Source organism: Nicotiana tomentosiformis, chromosome 12, assembly GCF_000390325.3.
Source record: "Nicotiana tomentosiformis chromosome 12, ASM39032v3, whole genome shotgun sequence".
NCBI lineage: Eukaryota > Viridiplantae > Streptophyta > Magnoliopsida > Solanales > Solanaceae > Nicotiana > Nicotiana tomentosiformis.
Window position 1 is genome coordinate 89099811 of NC_090823.1, and position 26755 is coordinate 89126565.

The 26755-nt window shown below is 40.7% G+C and overlaps 1 protein-coding gene across 1 annotated transcript; it reads right to left on the reverse strand.

The window, feature by feature from the left end:
- Nucleotides 1-14030: 14030 nt before the first annotated feature.
- On the reverse strand, nucleotides 14031-14724 carry LOC138903615 (blue copper protein-like). The gene is made up of 2 exons (XM_070192021.1): nucleotides 14538-14724; nucleotides 14031-14467 (listed from the first exon to the last, which is right to left on the reverse strand). Exons 1-2 carry the CDS (start codon nucleotides 14683-14685, stop codon nucleotides 14265-14267), a joined length of 351 nt encoding a protein of 116 aa, XP_070048122.1. The 5' UTR covers nucleotides 14686-14724; the 3' UTR covers nucleotides 14031-14264.
- Nucleotides 14725-26755: the final 12031 nt, after the last annotated feature.

Genomic DNA, 26755 nt, shown 5'->3' on the forward strand with positions numbered 1-26755 from the left:
AATCTTACGTTAATATTTACTATTAACAAATAAATTTGGTCCAAAAAATTAATCAATCAATCGATCATTTGACCAAATCCAAATCCAAATCCAAATCCGAAGCCGAAGCCGAAGCCGAAGCCGTAGCCGAAGCCGAGCCGAGCGAGCGACGACGACGACGGCGCGAGGCTTGCTTTCTTCTTAACTCTTTAAGAGCTACAAGAAGAGCAATTATATATATACCCACCAAAAATCTTTTCCTCTTCCAATATGGGACAATGTCTCATTGTCAAGAGGGGGAAACTTAAAATTTTACTCAAAATTTTATTTTTCCTCCATTTCCCATTCACCCTCATTTTAAGACTATTTCATCTTAAAAACAAAACCTCAACAATCCCCCACATGAATGGGGAATGGCTATATCACGGAAGTATGCATGGAAACACTGTGTGATTTACAAGCAAGGATTATTCGCATCTGGATAAGTAGGTTTCCCTTTGAACTTTCCGTAGTAAACTTATGTCGGATATACTCGGTCAATCGGTAGATTTGATATCTTTGAACCGTCGATCTTTAGTGTATACCTAGACAACCATAAGTCACACAATCAACCCTTAACCGTCTTTGGTTCTCATTGTTGTGTTCGTTTCAGCCATGAACACTGCCTGGTTTCATAAGTGCGTAGAGAACTGGCCTTACAAAGTTCTCCTTGAAGCGGCTAACACTTTACACTTATATAGGTGATTCCTAAACGTATCATCCTGTAGATACACTATTTGATATACCCCATATCAAATTTAGAAATTATTAAAAAGCCTTAATGCTTTATCCTTGGTACTGAACATTGTCTCATCACGAGAACGGACTAAAATTTTATTTGACAATGTTGAACCGTCATTAATGACTTTGTTTGATCTCCTTGAACCTAGATCTTGGGATCTCCAGTCTTCTAGGTAGAGTTACCGCCACAATGACTTGTTCTCGGCCATAGCCCCATTCCCCTTGATGATTTCTCAACTACCTCTCTAGTTAGGCCTTTTGTAAGTGGATCCGACACATTATCACTTGACTTTACATAGTCAATCGTGATAATTCCTCTAGAGAGTAATTGCCTAACGGTTTTATGTCTTCGTCGTATATGACGAGATTTACCGTTATACATAACGCTCCCAGCCCTTCCAATTGCCGCTTGACTATCACAATGTATGCATATTGGTGCCAACGGTTTGGGCCAAAATGGAATGTCTTCCAAGAAATTTCGGAGCCATTCAGCTTCTTCACCGGCTTTATCTAAGGCTATGAATTCAGCCTCCATTGTAGAGCGGGCAATACATGTTTGTTTGGACGACTTCCAAGATACCGCTCCTCCACCAATAGTGAATACATATCCACTCGTGGACTTAGAATCAGTTGAACCGGTGATCCAATTTGCATCACAGTATCCCTCAATCACCGCAGGGAAATTACTGTAGTGCAATTCAAAGTTCTGGGTATGTTCTAAATATCCCAAAACTTGTTTCATTGCCATCCAATGAGATTGGCCTGGATTGCTCGTATATCGACTTAGTTTACTTATAGCACAAGCTATATCTGGTCGTGTACAATTCATGATATACATTAAGCATCCCAACACACGAGCATAATCCAATTGTGATATGCTTTGGCCTTTGTTCTTTGCTAATGCAAGATTCACGTCAATTGGAGTCTTTGCAACTTTAAAGCCCAAGTGCTTGAATTTTTCAAGTACTGTTTTAATATAATGAGATTGTGACAATGCCAGACCTTGAGGAGTCTTATGGATCTTAATTCCCAGAATTAAATCAGCAACTCCCAAGTCTTTCATATCAGACTTACTATTGAGCATACGCTTAGTAGCATTTATGTTGGCAATGTCATTACTCATTATCAGCATATCATCCATATATAGGCAAACAATGACTATGTGATTTGGAACATTTTTAATGTACACACATTTATTACATTCATTTATCTTAAAACCATTTGACAACATTGTTTGGTCAAATTTCGCACGCCATTGTTTGGGTGCTTATTTTAGTCCGTAAAGAAACTTAACAAGTCTACATACCTTCTTTTCTTTACCTGGAACCACAAACCCTTCAGGTTGTTCCATGTAAATTTCTTCCTCCAACTCTCCATTTAAGAAGGCTGTCTTAACATCCATTTGATGAATTTCAAGACCATACACTGCAGCTAATGCTACTAATATCCGTATGGACGTAATTCTTGTAACTAGAGAGTATGTATCAAAGAAGTCTAGACCTTCTCGTTGTCTATACCCTTTGACTACGAACCTTGCCTTGAATTTATCAATAGTGCCATCATCTTTGATTTTTCTCTTAAAAATCCATTTAGAACCCAAAGGTTTATTTCCAGGAGGAAGATCAACCAATTCCCATGTATGGTTGTTCAATATGGATTCTATTTCACTATTGACTGCCTCTTTCCAAAACAATGATTCCGAAGAAGTCATAGCTTCTTTAAATGTTTGAGGCTCATTCTCCAATAAGAAAGTCACAAAATCTGGTCCAAATAAAGTAGACGTTCTTTGACGTTTACTACGTCTTGGATCCTCCTGATTACATATACTTTCTTTTGTTTCTTCCCGAGGTCGTTTAGATCCTTCACCAAACGACTCACATTCCTTTTTATACGGATATATATTTTCAAAAAATTCAGCATTATCTGATTCTATAACCGTATTATTACGAATGTCGGGATTTTCTGATTTATGAACTAGAAATCGATATGCTTTACTATTTGTCACATATCCTATGAAAACACAATCAACGGTTTTCGGTCCTATCTTTACCCTTTTGGGTTTAGGAACTTGCACTTTTGCCAAACACCCCCACACTTTAAAATAATTCAAGTTGGGCTTCCTTCCTTTTCATTTTTCATATGGAATGGATTGTGTTTTGCTATGGGGCACTCGATTTAATATTCGATTAGCCGTAAGAATGGCTTCCCCCCACAAGTTCTGTGGCAAACCAGAACTTATCAACAACGCATTCATCATCTCCTTTAATGTGCGATTCTTTCTTTCCGCAATCCCATTAGATTGGGGCGTGTAAGGGGCTGTTGTTTGATGAATAATTCTATATTCTAAACATATTTCTTCAAAAGGAGATTCATATTCACCACCCCTATCACTTCTTATCATTTTTACTTTCTTGTTAAGTTGCATTTCAACTTTATTTTTATATTGCCTGAATGCGTCTATTGCTTCATCTTTACTATTCAGTAAGTAAACATAGCAATATCGAGTACCATCGTCAATAAAAGTTATGAAATACTTCTTTCCACCGCGAGATGGTATTGACTTCATGTCACAAATATCTGTGTGAATTAAGTCTAAAGGATTTGAATTCCTTTCAACTGACTTATAAGGATGTTTAACATACTTAGATTCCACACATGTTTGACATTTTGATTTTTCGCATTCAAACTTGGGCAGTACTTCCAAGTTAATCATTTTTCGCAAGGTTTTATAATTGACATGACCCAAACGTACATGCCATAAATCATTTGACTCAAGTAAGTAAGAAGAAGCTGAAATATTATTATTGTTTTCCACAACCATTACATTCAGATTGAAAAGGCCCTCGGTGAGGTAACCTTTTCCTACAAATATTTCATTCTTACTAATGACAACCTTGTTGGACACAAAAATGCACTTAAAACCGTGCTTAACAAGAAGTCCAGTAGAGACTAAATTCTTTCTCATTTCGGGAACATGAAGGACATTGTTCAAAGTCATGACCTTGCCAGAAGTCATTTTCAGAAATATCTTCCCATATCCTTCAACTTTTGCTATTGAAGCATTTCCCATATAAACTGTCTCTCCGGGTCCAGCAGGAGCATAAGTAGCAAAAGCTTCTCTAACTGCACAAACATGGCGAGTGGCTCCTTAATCAAACTACCACAGTTTAGGATTTCCCACCAAGTTACATTCAGAAAGCATGGCACACAAGTTATCAACATCATCATGGTTTACTACCATGTTTGCTTGACCCCTTTTCTTGTCTTTCTTCGGAGCACGACACTCCGTAGATTTGTGTCCGGTTTTCCCACAGTTGTAGCAGTTTCCACTGAACCGCTTCTTGCTTGGGTTGTATTTCGGACCAGAAGCCTTCTTCCTCTTTTTGTTAGCTTCAACAATATTTGCTCCCATTATTGTTGAATTTCCACGGCCTCTCCTTTCAGCAGCTTTATTGTCCTCTTCGATTCTCAACCGAACAATGAGATCTTCAAGGGACATTTCCTTTCGTTTGTGTTTCAAATAATTTTTGAAGTCCTTCCACAACGGAGGCAACTTCTCAATCATTGCTGCTACTTGGAATGCTTCGTTGATGACAAGACCTTCAGCAAGTAGATCATGAATAATCACTTGCAATTCCTGGACTTGGGTAATAACAGACTTGCTATCTACCATTTTGTAGTCCAAAAATTTTGCGGCAACGAATTTCTTCATCCCGGCATCTTCAGTTTTATATTTCTTTTCAAGCGCATTCCACAATTCTTTTGACGTCTCCACGCTACTGTATACATTATACAGATTATCATCCAGTCCGCTAAGAATATAATTCTTGCATAAAAAATCAGAATGCTTCCACGCTTCAATCACGAGAAAGCGTTCATTCTCTGGAGTTTTATCTGGCAGATCAGGAAAATCTTCCTTGATGAACTTCTGTAGACATAACGTAGTTAAGTAGAGGAACATCTTCTGCTGCCAGCGCTTGAAATCAATCCCGAAAATTTTTTCGGGTTTTTCTGCCGGTGCCAACGCCGGTGTTCGGCTTGTCGATGCGTTGGCAGTCACCATCGGAATAGCTTGGTTTTCGCTTTCAGTCGTCATTTTTTCTGTAAAAGAATGACACAAAGAAACGTTTAATACACGTTTTCAAACTGGAGTAAAAATCACGTAGATTTTAATCTCCAACAAAATGCCACGAAGGCTTTACTCTCCAAAACGGGAGTACACAAAACCACAAAGGTTTTAGTTTGCAGAATAATAAGAATAACACAAATACAGAAATAAATATTAAATTCCTTAAGACTGTTACTCCCGCCAATATTGTTGTATTTATAAATAATAATTCTGCAAAAAGTTATCGTAATGAAACAGTAATTAATTCGAGCCCACTGAATTCACAGTGTTTCCTTAAGGAATTTAATCCCCTCCTAGTACCTATGGTAATGGATTATTTCCTCCCAGGATTGAACGAATCACACACTGGTGTAGCGGTACTTCAAACCCCAGTGTTTCAGCGAGCACAAAGTTCGGTAGAAAATCACACTTACAGTTGCTTTGTTTGAAGTTAAAAACAGTGCAGAACGAAGGAGTAGAAACTCAGAAAATCGTATGGAAATGCTGAGAGGAAGGAGTGCAATTCTATAGCCAAAGTTGAGCGATTTTCAGTTTGTTGGTCTTGTGTATTGTGTGTGTCTTTCTTCAACAGCTGCTGCACATATATATAGCAACCAGTATTGAAGAAGACCAATCGTCCACCCTCCATGGTGGAGCAAGCATTAGTTTGTTTGTGGAGCAAGCACATTCATGGTGGGAAGAGCATTAGGCGGCTGCCAAATGGTCAATACACGGATTGGAAAATATCCGTTATAAATGCGGATAATCTTACGTTAATATTTACTATTAACAAATAAATTTGGTCCAAAAAATTAATCAATCAATCGATCATTTGACCAAATCCAAATCCAAATCCAAATCCAAATCCGAAGCCAAAGCCGAAGCCGAAGCCGAAGCCGAAGCCGAAGCCGTAGCCGTAGCCGTAGCCGAAGCCGAGCCGAGCGAGCGACGATGACGACGGCGCGAGGCTTGCTTTCTTCTTAACTCTTTAAGAGCTACAAGAAGAGCAATTATATATATACCCACCAAAAATCTTTTCCTCTTCCAATATGGGACAATGTCTCATTGTCAAGGGGGGAAACTTAAAATTTTACTCAAAATTTTATTTTCCCTCCATTTTCCATTCACCCTCATTTTAAGACTATTTCATCTTAAAAACAAAACCTCAACAATCCCCCACATGAATGGGGAATGGCTATATCACGGAAGTATGCATGGAAAAACTGTGTGATTTACAAGCAAGGATTAATCGCATCTGGATAAGTAGGTTTCCCTTTGAACTTTCCGTAGTAAACTTATGTCGGATATACTCGGTCAATCGGTAGATTTGATATCTTTGAACCGTCGATCTTTGGTGTATACCTAGACAACCATAAGTCACACAATCAACCCTTAACCGTCTTTGGTTCTCATTGTTGTGTTCGTTTCAGCCATGAACACTGCCTGGTTTCATAAGTGCGTAGAGAACTGGCCTTACAAAGTTCTCCTTGAAGCGGCTAACACTTTACACTTATATAGGTGATTCCTAAACGTGTCATCCTGTAGATACACTATTTGATATACCCAATATCGAATTTAGAAATCATTAAAAAGTCTTAATGCTTTATCCTTGGTACTGAACATTATCTCATCACGAGAACGGACTAAAATTTTATTTGACAATGTTGAACCGTCATTAATGACTTTGTTTGATCTCCTTGAACCTAGATCTTGGGATCTCCAGTCTTCTAGGTAGAGTTACCACCACAATGACTTGTTCTCGGCCATAGCCCCATTCCCCTTGATGATTTCTCAACTACCTCTCTAGTTAGGCCTTTTGTAAGTGGATCCGACACATTATCACTTGACTTTACATAGTCAATCGTGATAATTCCTCTAGAGAGTAATTGCCTAACGGTTTTATGTCTTCGTCGTATATGATGAGATTTACCGTTATACATAACGCTCCCAGCCCTTCCAATTGCCGCTTGACTATCACAATGTATGCATATTGGTGCCAACGGTTTGGGCCAAAATGGAATGTCTTCCAAGAAATTCCGGAGCCATTCAGCTTCTTCACCGGCTTTATCTAAGGCTATGAATTCAGCCTCTATTGTAGAGCGGGCAATACATGTTTGTTTCGACGACTTCCAAGATACCGCTCCTCCACTAATAGTGAATACATATCCACTCGTGGACTTAGAATCAGTTGAACCGGTGATCCGATTTGCATCACAGTATCCCTCAATCATCGCAGGAAATTTACTGTTGTGCATGTCGAAGTTCTGGGTATGTTCTAAATATCCCAAAACTCGTTTCATTGCCATCCAATGAGATTGGCCTGGATTGCTCGTATATTGACTCAGTTTACTTATAGCACAAGCTATATCTGGTCGTGTACAATTCATGATATACATTAAGCATCCCAACACACGAGCATAATCCAATTGTGATATGCTTTGGCCTTTGTTCTTTACTAATGCAAGATTCACGTCAATTGGAGTCTTTGCAACTTTAAAGCCCCAGTGCTTGAATTTTTCAAGTACTGTCTTAATATAATGAGATTGTGACAATGCCAGACCTTGAGGAGTCTTATGGATCTTAATTCCCAGAATTAAATCAGCAACTCCCAAGTCTTTCATATCAGACTTACTATCGAAGCCGAAGCCGAAGCCATAGCCGTAGCCGAAGACGAGCCGAGCGAGCGACGACGGTAAAATTTCATTTGGACATAGAATAATAAAGTAAGAAAATCATATACCTTTCTTTCTAATTCAAACCATTTCAAAAACAGACACTAAGACTCAATCCAACAAAATTTCTTGTGACCAAATCAATTCCAGCGAGAATTATTAGCACCTTAGCAACGTAAAATTTTGCGGTTCTAAAGGAATACGGTACAACCTTTTCCAAGAATATCATACGGATTTTTCCCTACTCCAGGTATGTTAAGGTTATCCCTTCTTTCTTTTTGGCATGATCCAAATTATATAGAAGAAATGAGCAAATGCACAGTTTTCATAAACGATTCTATTCATAGAAATACTAGGGGTCTTCCACATGTGACATATTATTATATCTTCTGTTCATGGGTCTCAGAATGATACACAATTGATAAAGTTTATCCGAAAGGAATATTGATATTATTAACATATTTCCATGCATTTGATTCATTTATACATGTACATTGACCCATGACCAGATGGCGTTATATACGCGTATTTATATGTATATATATGTATATGGGATATGGGAAAAGGTTACGGCATTATATACGCACCACCACCTGATCAGTTAGTATATGTTGATGATTTTGCCCACAGTGGCCGAGATGATATGATGGGATACCCTCAGAGGCTTGATGATATTATGTACACCTATACCTATGCATGACACGACATTTATATGCACGTGCATGACATTATAAATGTTTCAGGATTTATAAAGTGATGTAAACTTACAGTCAGAATTCTTTATTCCATGTTTCATCTATGTCTGTTATGTACTGATTTTTATGCCTTACATACTCAGTACATTATTCGTACTGACCCCCTATTCCCGGGGCCTGCGTTTCATGCTTGCAGGTGCAGGTAGGCAAGTCGATGGTCCCCCTTCTTAGGATCCCCGATCAGCGAGAGTTGACGTGCTCCACTTGATCCGGAGCTACTTTTGATTTTGGGTATGATATGCTTGTATACATATATGGGTATGACGTGGCCCAGTCCCATCCTTATATAGTTGTATTTTCTATTAGAGGTCTATAGAAATTTATGTATAGTTGGATAGTATGAGGCCTTGTCGGCTTCCGATTTTGGGTATATATAGTTATCTATAGCAGCCTTGCCGGCTCGCCCCACTATATTTCGTATGTCTATCTATATATGTCTTTTGAGCAGGTTTCCCTCACATTCACTATTCATGTTTATATCTTAGACATATGCTTAAGGGTGTTCGACAGGTAGGACTCGGGCATCCATCGCGGTCCGTCGGTTTGGGTCGTGACAGGACCATCCTTGAAGCTCTTTGAACCGAGGAGAATGCCCCAATTGTTTCACTTGGGGCAATAGTAATCGGAGACTTGCCCACTCTCCCTACTTTTTCTAAAGGGGCAATTCGGGAAGCCCGAGCTTTAGGAACCCTCGAGGTAGACAAAGATCATGAGGGAGAGGACCCCTTCCGTGATTTGTTTACAGGTATCGAGGATGCTGCCGGCCCGAGTGATGCATCAGGCCTTTTCTTCGAGTCTCAACTAGCCCTGAATCAGGTAAGTCTCGATTCCCTTTGTTGATGTCATATTCTTCCATTTTCTGCCTAACTTTTTCTCTTTTTCATATAGGCTTTAGCTCTCCATCAGGAGGCGTTTTCCAAGTCTCGGGTAGAGCTGAGCCGATGTAAGGCTCACTTCCGAGTGCTTTCGGTGGAGAGAAATGCCCTGAAACTTCTTAGTGGGCAGAGAGAGGAAGAGATCAAAGATCTTCGATCCGAGTTGGCCAAGGCTCACCAAGATCTGACAGACCTGATCAAGCAGGTAATGAAAATCTTAAAAGCTCATAGGCTCGATTTGGGAACAGTGGATAACATTTCAATCTCATAGCTATAGCAGAAGATAGAGAGGACCGTACAGTTTCGTGAGGAGGTCGGCATGATAAAGGTGGAGTCTTTGGGGTAGAAAGAAGGTATGGACCACTTTGTTGCAGAAAAAGAGACTACTCGAGCCCAATTATCATTGGTCGAAAGTCAACTTCAAGGCATGAAGGAGAAGAGCTCGGCTCAAGCAAGGAAAATAGAGGAGCTCGAGGCTTGGTTGGCTTCCGAACTTGCCAAGGCCAAATTCGAAGCCGAAGAAGCAAAGGAAGAGGCTGAGGCAATCGTGGCTGTCTACCGGGCTGATGCTGAAACTGCTCAGGCCCAAGTGAGAGAGGCTATCGAGACCGCTCACACTCGAGCATATTGGATTGCCGAACTTACCAAATGTCAATCTCGGAGGGAAACCCTCGAGGAGATTCACGCTCGAGGTTTTGATCTTACCAATGAGATAGCAAAGTCTAGAGAGCATGAAGTCGAAGCTGGAGCGCTAGCACTTCCGATGATGATGATGATGATGGCAGCAAGAGCGGGTCCGAGAATGGGGAGGACCTCAATATAGAAGAAGTTGCCCCCGGAGGAGATCAGGAACCTTAGGATTTTTTGCTTTTGATCTTTTGTATAGGATCCTGATCGGACCTTGTAAATATTCATATATATAAAGATCTTTTTCCTTTCCGACTTGTCTTTATTTCTTTTATGCCTTGTGAAAGTTTTGTTCATAAGTTCGAGGTTTAGGCATTTTGATCGAAACCGAACTAGTGTAGTTTTTATAATTGAGTGAGTACTTGCTCGAAATCGGAATAGGGTGACTCTTAGGTTTTAATTGAGTGAGGATGATTTTTTCGAACTCAAAAATAAACTGGCCTTTTAGGCTCTTAAATTAGGCCGATACGACCATAGCAAAAGAATGGTTTTCTCCCCTTTTTCGGCTTGATAAGTTTATCATTTAATCATATAAATTCTGGTGCCTTAACACGAAATAAAGGATTTGCCCGAGAGTTCGAACGGTTCCATACCCATTAGGATTTCCAAGGGTCGATATTATCGAGACCCTTTGTTTCGTAATGCCTTAGCATAAAATAAAGAATTTGTTCGAGAGTTCGAACGCCTTTGTATCCATTAGGGTTTTTTAGGGTCGATATTATCGAGACTCTTAGAAATTCTGAGGGTAGCCTTTATTAACCGGTTTATGAAAATATTCGAAGGCCTATTAAAAGCAAAAATCAGACGTCTCCGAACTGTGTTTATTTAGCCGTAGCCTTTAACTTGGGATTCGCCTTTTGGGCTTTTTCCCCTATTATACTTCGAACTTGTTCGAAGTATCAGTCCCCGAGTAGGGCGGCCGTGGCCTATAAAATTGAGGATTTCCTTTTTAACGTCTTACGATCTCGAGGTTTAATAATTCGATCGTGTCGGTTTTTGGACGGCAGTCCCCGAGTATCGGATAAATTATTTGAACTTCTGTTGTGATCGGCCCTTAATCGAGTTTCCACCATATATCATAAGTATGAAATCGCAATTATGGAGAAGGTTGTACCTTAGCAGTAATATCGTTTGAGGAGTGACACGTTCCAATTATTTGACAATTGTTCGCCGTTCATCGTGCCGAGTTTGTAAGATCCTTTTCCGATGATATCGAGGATCTGATATGGTCCCTCCCAATTTGGGCCGAGTTTTCCTTCGTTTGGGTCTCGATATTGAGGGTGACTTTTCTCAGTACTAAGTCCCCGGTTCTAAAATGTCGAAACTTAGCTCTTCGGTTGTAGTTCCTTTCGATCAGTTGCTTCTGTGCAGCCATTCGAACGAGGGCGCTTTCCCATTTTTCATCTAGCAATTCGAGACTTATATTCATAGCCTCGTGATTCGACTATTCCATTCCATATCAAAACCTAATGCTAGGTTCCTCGACTTCAACCGGGATTAGAGCTTCGACGCCATATACTAAAGAGAACGGTGTTGACCCCGTACTGGATTTTGACGTTGTTCGATACGCCCAAACGACCTCGAGCTTCGTTGATTCTGCTTGTTCGTTCCCACTGGGGTGATATGGCGTTGACAAGATCCTTTTGATTTTGTGGTCTTCAAGAAACTTTGTTACTTTGCTACCGATGAATTGTTTTCCATTTTAGCATACGATTTCAACAGGTATTCCGAATCAACATATAATGTGGTCTCAGATGAAGTCAATAACTACTTTTTCCCTGACTTTTTCGAAGGTCTGTGCTTCAACCAATTTAGAGAAATAGTCAGTCATAAATAAAATGAATTTAGCTTTACCTGGGGCCGATGGTAGAGGGCCGACGATATCCATTCCCTATTTTATGAACGGCCATGAGGATAGGACCGTATGGAGTTGCTCCTCTGGTTGGTGGATCATCGGTGCATATCTTTGACACTTGTCACACTTTCAAACGAATTCCTTCGTATCTTTTTCCATATTGGCCCAGTAGCATCCTGCTTTGATGACTTTGTGAACCAATGATTCGCCACCAGAATGATTTCTGCAAGTTCCCTCGGAAATTTCCCGTAGGACGTAATCAGTGTCTCCGGGACCCAAACATATTGCCAATGGTCCATCGAACATCCTTCTATATAGTGTTCCATCTTCGGCCAATGTGAATCGTGCGGCCTTCGTACGTAGCGTCCTCGATTCTTTAGGATCTGACGGAAGCTTTCCGTTCTTTAGGTACTCGTTATATTTATTCCTCCAATCCCAGGTCAGACTTGTAGAGTTTATTTCGGCGTGGCCTTCTTCGATCGCTGACCTCGAAAGTTGTACGATAGTCCCCGCGCTAATTTCGTCGTCTTCCACTGACGACCCCAAATTTGCACGGGCATCGGCTTCGCTGTTTTGCTCTCGAGGTACATGTCGTAGGGTCCATTCTTGAAACCGATGTAGTGTCACATGTAATTTATCTAAGTATCTCTGCATTCGATCTTCTCGAACCTCGAAGGTTCCGTTGACTTGGTTTACCACAAGTAAGGAGTCACATTTGGCTTCGATGTCCTCCGCTCCCAAACTCTTAGCTAGCTCGAGACCTGCAATCATGGCCTCATACTCGGCCTCGCTGTTAGTTAACTTGAAATTTTTGATAGACTGTCTAATTGTATTACCTGTGGGCGGCTTCAAAACGATTCCCAGCCCGAACCCCTTCACGTTTGAAGCACCGTCTGTGAATATGGTCCACACCCCGATGCTATACCCGATTTTAATAATAGTTCTTTATCGACCTCAGGTACGAGGGCTGGCGTAAAGTCGACGCAAAGTCTGATAAGATTTGAGACTTGATAGCCGTTCGGGGTTGATACTCGATATCGTACCCGCAGATTTCGAAGGCATATTGGGCCAATCGGCCCGAGAGTTCGGGCTTATGCAAAATATTGCAAAGAGGATAAGTGGTCACCACACAAATTGGGTGACATTGAAAATATGGTTTTAATTTCCCGGAGGTGCTTATTAGGGCAAGCGCCAATTTTTCTAAGTGTGGGTACCGGGTCTCGGCCTCGCCTTGAGTTCGACTAACATAGTAAACAGGAAATTGCGTACCTTGCTCTTCTCAAACTAGGACTCCACTTACTGCGATTTTCGAGACTGCTAAGTACAAGTAGAGTTGCTTGTCTTCTTTCGGAGTATGAAGCAGTGGCGGGTTCGAGAGGTACCGCTTTAACTCTTCCAATGCTTGTTGGCATTCCGGGGTCCATGAAAAATTGTTCTTCTTTTTGAGCAGCAAGAAGAACTTGTGACGTCTATCTGAAGCCTTTGAGATGAATCGGCCTAGGGCGGCTATGCACCATGTTAATCTTTGTACGGCCTTACCTATTGACTTACCTATTTGTTCTTCGAACATTCGATTTACTAAGCGTTGATAAGTAGCATCAGCATTATAATAATAGGTGTCGTACTTAGTGATGAGCAAAGTTACCGTAATAATGCTCGTGGCAATGATAACCGTGGCACTTCCAGAAACCGTCATAATTTATTTTGTGGCAGTCAGAAACCGTCACAATTTGACAAAAAAACTCACACAAAATTAGTATTTTCTTGTAGTGGCTAGGGACAAATATTTGGCCAAAAAGGAAATTGTATGTAGGTGTAACACACCCCATCTCGACTCTGATCCTTAAGATCTACAGTAGCTTCTTTTAGCTGCTGAATTATTTTCGATAAGATTCCTATTCAGTCAAAAGTTTCAATACAAAACCTGGTGTATGCAGTTAGACGATTTGTTAAGTAAAATTTGGAAGTTGCAGATATTTTTATGCTTAAAAATCAAATTTGTGTTTTCTTTATTATGTTTCTTCAACATCGTTACAAATCAACAAAAAACTGATTTGAATAAAAACGTCCTTTGTTAATTCAACTGTTTGAAAGTTCCTCCCCTACAAATTTCTATGCCCGAATGGTCAAACTTGTTTCGAAATTTGAAAGATATCTTCTTTCTGGGACGGAGAGAATACTCATCATGAAATTTCAATTATTTCTTTTTCTTTCTCAAATAAATCAATACATAAATAAAAAGAAAACATGGAGGTTAAATGTTCAAATTAGTTAAAATTCTACTAAAAATGTAAGAATGACTCTCAACTGAAAGACAGATGAACAACAAAAACAAACATATCAATCTTCTCATTGAGATATATAGGTCAAAAACTCGACGTACATTTTTTCCCCACAAGAGACGAGCCTGCTGCATGGTTGGAGCTTATTGACGACAATACTTAATGTAACGTACATGCATGCTTTCTACTGATCGCATGCTGAAAAACATTATTCATACATACTCAAAAGTACGTAACAGCAGGAATTAAATCAGTTTCCCTTTACTTGTTTTCAAAGTACAGTGATAGTAATCTTGAGACCTTTAAGGCAGTCAGTGGCGACAGAAGAGATATACTGACGAACACCAGCTTTGTCCAAAGTAATAGTTGTCTTCCCACTGTCATCCCTATACAATATATTTGTTGGAACGCAAGATTTGTAGCCATCAATGTCCACTTGAACCACGTCGTGAAGTTTTGGGATGTAGTTGAAAACTGCACAAAACAAGTTTCATTACATATTACGTAGCACAAAACAGTAGACTCTTATGACAAAAAACCTTACCCACAACATCGCCAACGTTTAAGGTTAGGTCCAAATCAAGGCTAGCTTCCAAGCTCCAATCAATGTTTACGATGTCTGTGGCAAAGCTAGGGGAAGCAAGACCCAGAATGAGGAACAAGCACATCAACTTTGTTGCAAAAGTTGCCATTTTCTTTGAGGGAAATGTTTAGTAGAAGATTGAGGAAACGTAGTGAGTGATGATGATTGTTTTGAAGGAACAGGAGGCCTTTATATAGATGTACGAAGGAGCTTCGGTTTGATTATACAACGTTATTTTACGAGCAATTCATCCCGCTTGTAGAATTTTAAATTTCATCCACAGCCGGCCCACGTGGACCATTGACCTACATTTATGAACTCAAAACACACTATTAATGATGTTAGCAAACCCAATAGTATTTAATGAGACTTTTGATCTCTAACGATAAATATTTTTCTTTTTAATTTATTCCAAAATAAATGATATATATCTAAATTTGGAAATAATTTAAATTTAAACTCTTCATTTTACTTATTTTGCGTTTAATGAGAAATTTTTATAACCACACAAATGTCATGACCCCACAAAGCTTTTATCCCTTAAGCTTTTAAGACCACAAGTTTCAAAAGTCGTTTTTTTAAACTCCGTACCGAGTCAAACTATCTCATCTCAATTGAAACAGAGGGAGTAATAATATTATTTACGTGATTGTTGAATAATGATGTACACGGTTAAAAGTTGAGATAATTGTGAAAGAAAATAAATTTGACCCATAAGAGATTGAGGTGGAGATATTTTCTTGGAAAAGTTCTTCTTCTTTTTTGACATCCAACACCACGTATATTTCTTATGTTATATATAAAATATATCCTTAAAGAAATACTTCCTATCCTACCAAACCCCAAAGATTTACAGTAAAATAACCTAAAATAAAATTCATTTTATCCCAAGGCTTTTCTTCCAACTTTTTTTCAGAACCCCCTACTTTCATCTGTTTCAGGTGGTTTTCATTTAATATACAAAAGAAAAATATAATGTTAGAAGACCTTGTAAATTCCACAATCACAGCTTACTCGAAACATAAAATGGACCAAATAAAGTTTTTGGAATTCTAAATAAGGCTGCACAACATCCATGTCCAATATTGTTTTCCAATTAGTCATGTTGCTTAAAGCGCGAGGTAAATTATTAATTCCCTGTTTTCTTTCTTGAAAGATTGAAATATCTAAAAGTTTAATATAAATTTACTTAGTTAGATGGACATTCCTTTATATAGTTTCATTATACAAGGGGTTTAAATGTTTGATTGTGAAAATTAAATTAAATAGGGGTAACACCTTTAGAAGTGTGTAGAATTACTATCATATAGGGGTGTAAGTATTAATTTAAAATTCAAATATGCAATCAAACCATATTATAATGGTATTCAGAGTAATTTATTCAAAAAATAAGTTTCTCTCCTTTTTTATTAGAGAGAAAAAAATCCATATCGTTTTCAGTAATTTTAGTTTGAACAAAAGGCAGCCACATGCATTCTGGCTTTTAATTTTATTCTTGTTTTTACATGCATCCTGGTTAAATGCAATATATATCGGAGAGACCTTTACATCTTTGAAACATTTTTAATCCCAAGAAGGAGAGGAAATGAAATCTAGGACTTCCCAAGGATTGTAAAGTTCTCTCCATAGATTATATCTAGTAGCACATTAATAATTAAAAAGTTACGCCAAGTTGCTGGAGAAATCAGGCACATACCAAGGAATCGTGTGTTCCCTCAATAAATTATGTGTAACGATCCGATCAGTCATTTTACTTTCTAGAACTTTGTTCCCCTAATTAAGACTCTCCATATTTTATTTTACTATTTTATGACTTGCGGGGATGGTTAGTTCGAGTTTGAAAGGGTTCGGGTTGAAATCGAAACACTTGGTTCCTTAATATTGGCTTAAAATAAATAAGTTTGACTTGAGTCAACGTTTTGAGTAAACGACCTCGGAACCGGGATTTGACGGCCCAAATAGGTTCGTATGATGATTTTGGACTTGGGCATATGTTAGGATCAGGTTTCGGACGACCCGGGAGCATTTCAGCGCTTAATATTGAAAGTCGGCGCATTGAAGGTTTTCAAGTTCTTTAAATTTGGTTTGAAATAGATTTTGGTGTTATCGAGGTCCGTTTGGGATTCTAAGCCTAGGAATAGTGTCGTATGATGATTTAATACTTGCACGCAAAATTTGGTGTCATTCCGAGTTGATTTGATAGGAATTGGACGCGTAGAAGTGTTTTGAGGAGTTTTTGAGTTTCATGATTTGATTCATGCGTTTTGGCGTCCGATTCGTGATTTTAGATGTTATATCGGTGTTTCGATCATATGAGCGAGTTCGTATGATGTTTTTAGACTTGTGTGGACGTTTGGTGTGGAGCCTCGAAGGTTCGTGTGAGTTTCAGTCGCGTTCGGAGGGATGGAAGGACTTTAGTTTTCAGGTTTTTAGTTTGTGCCTCAGGTATCACAAATGCGACATCTGCGACTGGGGTAGGAGCTTTTTAATACGGGACTTAACTTTATTTTCCTCTTTTCCCACTTGGTCTTAGGCGATTTGGAGAGCATTTTGTGGAGGGATTCCATCAACATCAAGATGTAAGTGATCCCTATCAATTCTTTAACTAAATACGTGAATCATCGGTAGATTTAACGTGGAAAAATAGTGAAATTAATGGAATTTTGAGGAAAACCTAGGGTTTTGGTAAAAATGGGATTTAAACCCAAAAATAATTATGGAAATAAGTAAAAATTATATATTTGAGTTCGTGAGGTTATGGGTAACATTTATCTTCGAATATTTCTGTAATCCGGGCACGTGGGCCCATGGGTAAATTTTAGGAATCTTCCAATTTGGGTTGGGTAATTTCTCTAATAGTTAAATTATGAACTTGTGAGTGTATATTGATTAATTTATATAATATTTGGCTAGTTTCGGATTGTTTGGCACCAAGTTGAGACTTTAGAGCTGATTTGGGGGACCAGAAATGAGCTTGAGAACGAGGTAAGTCTCTTGCCTAACCTTGTAAGAGGAAACTCATCCCCTTAGGTGTATCTTGTTGTGTACGGGGAGTTACGTACGCACTAGGTGGTGAGAGTCCGTGCGTAGCTATATTCCATGAAATGTCCGGGTAGTCTTAGATCCACATCATACTTTAATTGTACTATTATGTTTGTTATGTATATTAATTGTCTTAAATAGAGACGAGACTAGGGATTTTAAAGTTAAAAATATCCAATTTAGATTTCTTATTTTGGGAAGAATTGAGAAATACATAATAACTCTAAGAAATCCATGTCCACTCGTGTCGCATATACTTCCGCGAGCGAGGTAAACTTCTCAACTCTCATGGGAGCGGGCCGTTCGCCTCGGCAGTATAATATATACATCTATGATTCATGCCGTTCGACTCTCGGCAGTGCACACAATATTTTAGATCGGGCCGTATGACCTCAGCATAAATCGTGTGTGATAATACTCGGAGCCCGATTACACTCGATATTATGTTATGGCTTGAGAGATTATAATTTATTTAATCATCAAAATTGATTTGGAACTAGTATGTGTTAGATGGAGATTTTGGAATTTACTATCAGTTAAAGGATCATTTATTCGCTGCTTACCATTGTGTTATTTTTAATATTCACGTATTCCATACCCATTTAGAATTTATGTATTTTATTACTAGCCCACAGTAAGTGTCGATGTCGACCCCTCGTCACTGATTCTTCGAGGTTAGACTGGATACTTACTGGGTACATGTTGTTTATGTACTCACGCTACACTTCGGCACTAATCGTGCAGGATCTGAGGCAGGCGCATCTAACAGTCATCCCGGCACGCACCCCCGTTACCTCGAGGCTTAGTGGTGAGCTCTGAGGCTGTTCTGCAGCACCCACAGTCTCTCTTTTATATTTACTTTCTGTATACTCTATTTCAGACAGTAGTTTAGTGTTTTGTATATTCTACTAATTGCTCATACACTTGTGACACCAGGTCTTGGAAACATGCTTGTAGACTTTATGGCTTTTGAGCATTTATTTCATTGCATTCGCTCTTTCATTAGTTTTTGCTTTACCTTATTAAAGTTTCCACTTCTCACTTATTTAATAAATAAAAATTAACTACTTTGAAATTATTAAAAAGAATAAGTGTACGGCTAATTCACCGTTGGCTTTCCTAGCAGCAACGTTGGGTGCCATCACGGCCTATAAGAGAAATTGGATCGTGACAACATGGTATCAGGGCACTAGGTTCACATAGGTCTCACAAGTTATGAGCATGCCTAATAGAGTCTTGCGAATCGGTGAGGATACGTCCGTACTTATCTTCGAGAGGACATAGGGTGCTAGGAAACTACTCATTCTTAATCTCTTATCGTGCAGTTGATATAGTGCTAAGTATCTTTCTCTTATTCTCTCACAGATAGTGAGAATGCGAGCGACAGATGTACCCGACCATGGAGGAGTTGTTCCTCCTATTTCTAGAGGCCGAGGCAGAGGCAGAGGCTGAGGGAGGGCTCCAACTCATGGTAGAGGATGGGGGCATCCTAGAGTTGTTCTAGTTGTGCCACCAGTGGATCCTGTCGAGGATCCTATTATTGAGGGGCAGGGCGAGGTGCCTGCAGCGGAGCCGACCCCAATGGATTTCATGTCCGCGCTAGGATTCCAGGAGGTCATGGGATGTATGCTGATGCTCATGGATTCTATGATTCATACTGGTTTATTTCTACCAGACCCAGCCACATCTCAGGAGGGAAGGGGACTATAGACCCCTACCGCTCAGGCTCCAAGGCATGCAACTGCCGTATATCAGACCCCGAGCGCGCTACCCGTGGGCATAGCTTAGCCAGTTGCAGCAGCTATACCTGAACCCAAACCAGCTGCGGCCGGAAAGCCACAGAAGCTATTGGATAGATGGACCAAGCTACATCCTCCTATCTTTGGAGGTGAGCGACATGAGAACCCCCAGGACTTTATTGATCATTGCAGGGACAGACTGCACAACATGAGGATATTGGAGTCCAACGGGGTGGACTTTACCACCTTTCAGCTGGAAGGCATGGCCCGTAGATGGTGGCAGGCCAACAAGTTCTCCTCCCTTGACTTGGGACCAGTTCACACACCTCTTTTTAGATAGATATATTCCACCCTCTCGGAGGGAAGAGCTGCGGTTTCAATTCGAGAAGCTCCAGCAGGGTTGGATGTCGGTGACCGACTGTGAGGCAAGATTCTCTGAGTTGTCTCGCCATGCACTTATGATATATCCTACCGATACAGATCGAGTGCGGAGGTTCATTGCGGGTTTTCATTTTGGTATCCGGGCGACTATGGCCCGAGAGGCTGAGATGGGGACTTCTTACGAGTTGGTTGTGGAGATAGCTCGGAGGATCGAGGGTGTTCATCAGCATAACTGAGAGAAGACGATGAGGGACAAGCAGTTTTGGTATTCTAGAGGGTTCAATGATGCTCTGTATGGGGGCAGAGGTCAGTCTAACAGGCCCATATATCCAGCACCACTGCCTTCTCGTGGTGCTCTAGTGCGGCCCTATTTAAGCGCCATTCCAGAGAGCTCCTACTGTCTACAAGCTACTCAGGGTTCCTCTAATGGGTATTTAGGCCATCGGGGTCAGACTTCAGGTCAGCAGCCCACCGTTCCGAGGGGTTGTCTCGAGTGCGGGGATCCTAGACACATAAAGAGATTCTTGCCCCAGACTTCAGGGCAAGGCAGTACAACAAGGTCATCAGCCTATGATTACAGCATCAGCTGCTGCACCAGCTCTCCGGCTGCCCAAAGGCGGAGGACAGGTAGGTAGGGTCCGTCCTAGAGGTGGAGGCTAGTCAGGTGGCTCCCCAGCTAGTTTCTATGCCTTTCCATCTAGACTAGATGCAGTAGCATTATATGCCATGATCATAGGTATAATTTCTTCTGCGGTAGGGATGCTTCGGCACTATTTGATCCGAGGTCTACATATTCATATGTTTCATCGCTGTTTGCTCATTTTCTGGGTGTACCTCGTGAGTCCTTGGGTGCTCCTGTATATGTGTCCACGCTAGTAGGCAATTTTGTTGTTATGGATCGGATCTATCGGTCATGTAATCGTGACTTTTTGTGGTTATGAGACTAGAGCGGATCTTCTGTTACTTGATATGACCAACTTTGAGGTCATCCTGGGCATAGACCGGTTGTGTCCATATCATGACGTCCTTTATTGCCATGCCAATACTGTTACCTTAGCGATGCTAGAGTTGCCTAGATGGGGTTACCTCTTTTCAGAAGGCTCGACACATGGTCGAGAAGGGTTGTTTGGCTTATCTATATTATGTTCGGGTTACTACTTCAGAGACTCCGGCGATTAATTCAGTGCCCGTGGTACGACAGTTCTTCGATGTGTTTCCTTCTGGTCTTCTAGGCATGCCACCAGATCGTGTTATCGATTTCTGTATTGATTTGGCTCCAAGTAATAGACTATCTCTATTCCACCGTACTGCATGGCTCTGAAAGAGTTGAAGAAGTTGAAAGAACAACTTGAGGAGTTGCTAGCAAAGGGGTTCGTCAGACCAAGTGTGTCGCCTTGGGTTGTCACGACCCAAAATTCAACTAGTAGTGATGCCACCTAACCCAACCCGCTAGGTAAGCCATTTAACCACTAACCAATTCCAATAACAATAAATAAACTAATTAAGTAAAGAAATTATCTTAATCTAATACATTCACCAAGAACTGGTAGTACAAATCACGAGCTTCTAAGAATAGAGTTTACAAAGCGGGAATGAAATAAATACATCGTCTATTTGAAAAGTACATAAATAGAGTTTTATATATCTAAGGCTACCACTAACAAGAGGCAGCTACAATCGGGATGCAAGTACAACTTCAAATCCAGCTCCCATCGAACACAACAACATCAACAACCAACATCTGCACGCAAGGTGCAGAAGTGTAGTATGAGTACAACCGACCCCATGTACTCAATAAGTAACAAACCTAACCTTAGGTTGAAATTAGTGACAAGCTAACAGAAAGGTTGGGTCCAACACCATTATTCCCCAACAACTCGTAACAGCATAGTACAATAACAAAAGAAGAATCTCAAAAATAAAAGGCCCAGTTCGTTCACAGTTCCAGAAAAATTGGCATTTCTTTTCAAGTATCTCAGTGAAAATCCAAATCTTTTACCGAAAAGCCAATATACGAGTAAGTTTGAAAACTATGATTTTTCCCAAAACTCCTTTCAACAAATAGTAAGATGTTTCATTTTTAGATATCATGAGGAAGGTACTTCTCTATGCCTAAATGTCAAGATACAGATAAAATCATAAATATCCCCAAAACTGGGTAGCAGAAGAAAATGCACCTCTATGTATGTATCTCAAGTACGCATGTCAAATGCAATGCATCTCGATGATGAGCTCATGTAATCACACTCTCACAGTACTCAATCTCACTGTCTCGCATTCTCTCTCACTATGCTCAACACATTCAAACACTCAGCGATGTACCATGCCTGTTGCGGTGTGCAGCCCGATCCCTATTTATAGTCGACTACACTCACTGGGGGTGTGCAGACTCCAGAGGGGCTCCTTTTAGCCTAAGCTCTATAATCCATACAGACAACTCACGTGCTGCACGGACAACTCACGTGCCAAAATATCAATATTTTGAATCGCACGGATAACTCACGTTGCTGCACGGACAGCTCACGTGCTATAGTGAAAACATCCTCACAATAGGCCCTCGGCCTCACTCAGTCATCAATCTCTCCAGTCTCACTCACGGGCTCTCAATGTGATGAAACTAGCCCGACAACAATAATATGATATATCGATAAATAACTGAGACTAAGATATGATATAAATACATGAATATGACTGAGTATGAAATATCAATGAAATCAATGAGATAACAGTAAGAAATGACCACATGGGTCCAAACAATATCGACATAATGCCTAAACATGATATCTAGCATGATTGACAGCTTAACTACTTTATCACATGATGAAAACATGGATATCAACAAAGTAGGACCACTATATAGTGCCATGGAAACAACAGAGTCCCAATTCACATGGTGCACGCCCACACACCCGTCACCTAGCATGTGTGTCACCTCAATATTAATCACATAACACGTATTTCGGGGTTTCATACCCTCAGAACTACGATTAGAAGAGTTACTTACCTCGAACATGCCAATACCAATGTCGAACAAGCCAAGTGGTGCTCCAAAGATGCCATCCCGCACGTTCCGACCTCCTAACGGCTCGAAACTAACCAAAAACAACTCAAGTACATCAAACAATGCTAAAGGAGCCAATCCCAATCCAAAAAGATCAAATCTTGAATCAAAAGCCCGAAATCGGCCAAAATCCCAACTCGGGCCCGCACCTCAGAACCCGACAAAATTTATAAAATTCAACAACCCATTCAATTATGAATCCAACCATAGTAGTTTCACTCAAATCCGATTCCAATTTGATGTTCAAAACTCAAAAATTCATATTATGAAACTTTAGGCCAAAACCCCCAAATATTTCTTTAAATTGATCAACCAGTTGCTAAAAATGAAGATAAATTCATGAAATATAACCAAAACCGAGTATAGAACACTTACCCAAATTCATATGGTGAAATTTACTCCAAAGATCACCTCCATCCGAGCTCGAAAATGTAAAAATAAAGCCAAAATCGCGAACCCTTGTATATAACATTCTGCCCAGCACTTTCGCATTTGCGGACAATTCGTCGCACCTATGACCACCGCTTTTACGGAAACACTTCGCACCTGCTCTGCCCGGCTTCCTCACCATTTTCGCTTTAGTGACACCCTGACCGCATATGCGCAATCGCAAGTGCGGAAATCACATCGCACCTGCGACCTCTGCTGACACCCTCCATCTCCGCACCCGCAACATCGTATATGCGCCCAAATCTCCGCTTCTGCGGTCTTCCTCATCCAGATTTCTTCTCGCATCTGCGAAGCCTTTGTCTCTTATGCGGCCATCCCACCTACGCAAACCAACCGCAGGTGCGATCATACCAGAACCAGCAGCCTTCAGCTTTGCACATGAAGCGAAAATGATCCGAACCTCGTCCAAAACTTATCCGGTCCACTCGGGACCCTGTCCGAATATACTAACAAGTCCAATAACATAACACGGACCTAATCGAGGCCTCAAATCACGCATAACCACATCTAAACGACGAATCGCACCTCAAATCAAAATCTATGAACTTTGAAACTTCAACTTCCACAACTGATGCTGAAACTTATCGAATTGCGTTCGATTAACCTCAAATTTTGCACAAGCATCACATTTCACATTAAGAACCTATTTTAATATCCAAAATCGAATTCCGACCCCGATATCAAAAAGTTAACCCCCCCGGACAAACTTCCCAAAAATTCAACTTTCGCCATTTCAAGCCAAATTCCACTACGGACCTCCGAATCACAATTCAGAGGGGCTCCTAAGTCCAAAGTCACCCACGGAGCTAACAGAACCATCAAAACTCCGTTCCGAATTCAAATTCAAAAAAAGTCAAACTTGGTCAACTCTCCCAATTTAAAGCTTCGACAATGAAATCCATTCTTCCAATTCGATTTTGAATAACCTGAAAATCAAAACCGATGATTTACATAAGCCATAATGCATCATACAGACCTACTCATGCCCGTATACTACCGAGCGAAGTACAAATTCTCAAAACAATCGGTTGGGTCATTACAGGGGTGCACCTGTGTTGTTCGTGACGAAGAAAGATGGGATGATGCGGATGTGCATTGATTACTGCCAGTTGAACAAAGTTACCATTAATAACAAGTGCACGTTTCCACGTATAGATGATTTGTTTGACCAGTTTTAGGGTGCCAGAGTGTTCTCTAAGATCGACTTGAGGTCGGGGTATCATCAGCTAAAAAGTTTTGAATCAGATGTTTCGAAGACGACTTTTCGGACTAGATATGACCATCAGGAGTTTCTAGTGATGTCCTCCAGCTTGACTAATGCCCCAATGACATTTATGAATTTGATGAATCGGGTGTTCAGGACATATATTGACTCGTTTGCCATTGTCTTCATTGATGACATATTGATCTACTAGCGTAGCATGGAGGAGCACGAGCAGTATTTGAGAGTGGTGCTTCAGACTTTGGGGGAACAGAAACTATATGCTAAGTTCTCCAAGTATGAGTTTTGATTAGATTCTATGGAATTATTGGGGCATATTGTGTCAGGCAAGGGTATTAAGGTAGATCCCAGAAAGATCGAGGCTGTTCAGAGTTGGCTTCGTCTTACCACAACGACCGAGATTAGGAGCTTCTTGGGGTTAGCAGGTTATTATCACCGGTTTGTGGTGGGCTTCTCATCTATTGCAGCACCTTTGACTAGATTGACCTAGATGGGTGCTCCATTCCGATGGTTCGATGATTGCGAGGCGAGCTTTTAGAAGCTCAAGACCGCATTGACTTCAGCACCAGTATTAGTGTTGCCTTCCGGTTTAGGGAGGTATACTCTGTATTACGATGCTTCACGTGTTGGTTTGGGTTATGTATTGATGTAGGAGGGGCGAGTTATTGCTTTTGCTTCACATCAGCTAAAGTGTACATGATTTAGAGTTGGCCGCAATAGTTCATGCTCTTAAGATCTGGAGGCATTATATTTATGGTGTGTCTTGTGAGGTTTACACCAATCATCGTAGCTTGTAGCATTTGTTCACGCAGAGGGATATCAATTTAAGGTAGCGCATGTGGCTGGAGTTACTAAAAGATTATGATATTACCATTCTTTTTCATCCGGGCAAGGCGAATGTGGTTGCGGATGCCTTGAGAAGAAAGACGGAGGGTATGGGTAGTTTGGCATTCATTTCAGCAGAGGAGAGGCCATTGGCTTAGGACATTCAGTCCTTGGCTAACAGACTTGTGAGGTTGGATATTTCCGAGCCCAGCCGAGTTCTTGTATACGTCGTCGCCCAGTCTTCACTATTCGGGGAGATCAAGGCTCATCAGTACGACGACCCACACTTGTTGGTTTTCAGAGAGACAGTACTACAGGGTGGTGCCAAGGAGTTTAGTAGCAGTGAGAATGGTGTTCTGCGACTCTAGGGTCATCTATGTGTTCCTAATATTGATGGATTGAGGGAAAATATTCTAGAGGAGGCACACAGTTTTTGGTATTCTATTCATCTCGATGCTACGAAGATGTATTGCGACCTGAGGCAACATTATTAGTGGTGGAAAATTAAGAAGGACATAGTTGAGTATGTAGAGAGGTGCCTAAATTGCTAGTAGGTTAAGCATGAGCATCAGAGGCCAGGTGCCCTACTCCAGCGGATGGTTATACTTGAGTGAAAATGGGAGCGCATCACTATGGAATTCATAGTTAGGTTGCCACGGACCTTGAGGAAGTTTGATGAAGTTTGTGTCATTGTCGACATGTTAACCAAGTCAGCACAGTTCATTCCGGTTGTGACTAGGTATTCTTCAGAGAGATTGGACCAGATTTACATTCAAGAGATTATTCGATTGCATGGTGTGCCTGTTTCCACCGTATAGGATAGAGGCCCTCAGTTTACTTTGCATTTTATGGAGGGTAGTACAAAGTGAGTTTTGGACCCGGGTATTGCTTGGCACATCCTTTCATCCGCAGACCGACGGGCAGTCAGAGAGGACGATTCAGATTTTGGAGGATATGCTCAGAGCATGTGTGACTGACTTTGGAGGGAAGTGGGATCGATTCTTGCCTTTGGCTGAGTTTGCTTATAACAACAGTTATCAGTCCAACATTGAGATGACTCCATTTGAGGCTTTGTATGGTCGATGATGTCATTCACCCATCGTATGGTTTGAGCTTGGCGATGCTAGGTTATATGGTACTGATTTAGTGAAGGATGCCTTGGAGAAGGTGAAGTTGATTCAGGAGTCACTTCGCACAGCACAGTCCAGACAGAAGTGTTACGCAAATTAGAAGGTGCGTGATTTATCATTTATGGTGGGCGAGAAGGTTATCTTGAAAGTCTCACCGATGAAGGGAATCATGAGGTTCGGGAAGAAGGTTAAGTTGAGCCCAAGGTTTATAGGTCCATTTGAGGTGTTGAGGTGATTTGGGGAGGTTGCTTATGGGCTTACTTTGTCTCCCAGTCTATCAGGAGTTCATCAAATTTTCCATGTGTCTATGCTTTGGAGGTATCATGCCG

Bases quoted from the DNA above. Each gene is read 5' to 3' on its own strand.
- LOC138903615 (XM_070192021.1), bottom strand. From the start codon at position 14,685: ATGGCAACTTTTGCAACAAAGTTGATGTGCTTGTTCCTCATTCTGGGT. The intron at 14,468-14,537 runs GTAAGGTTTTTT...TGTTTTGTGCAG, and splicing joins AAACGTTGGCGATGTTGTGG to TTTTCAACTACATCCCAAAA.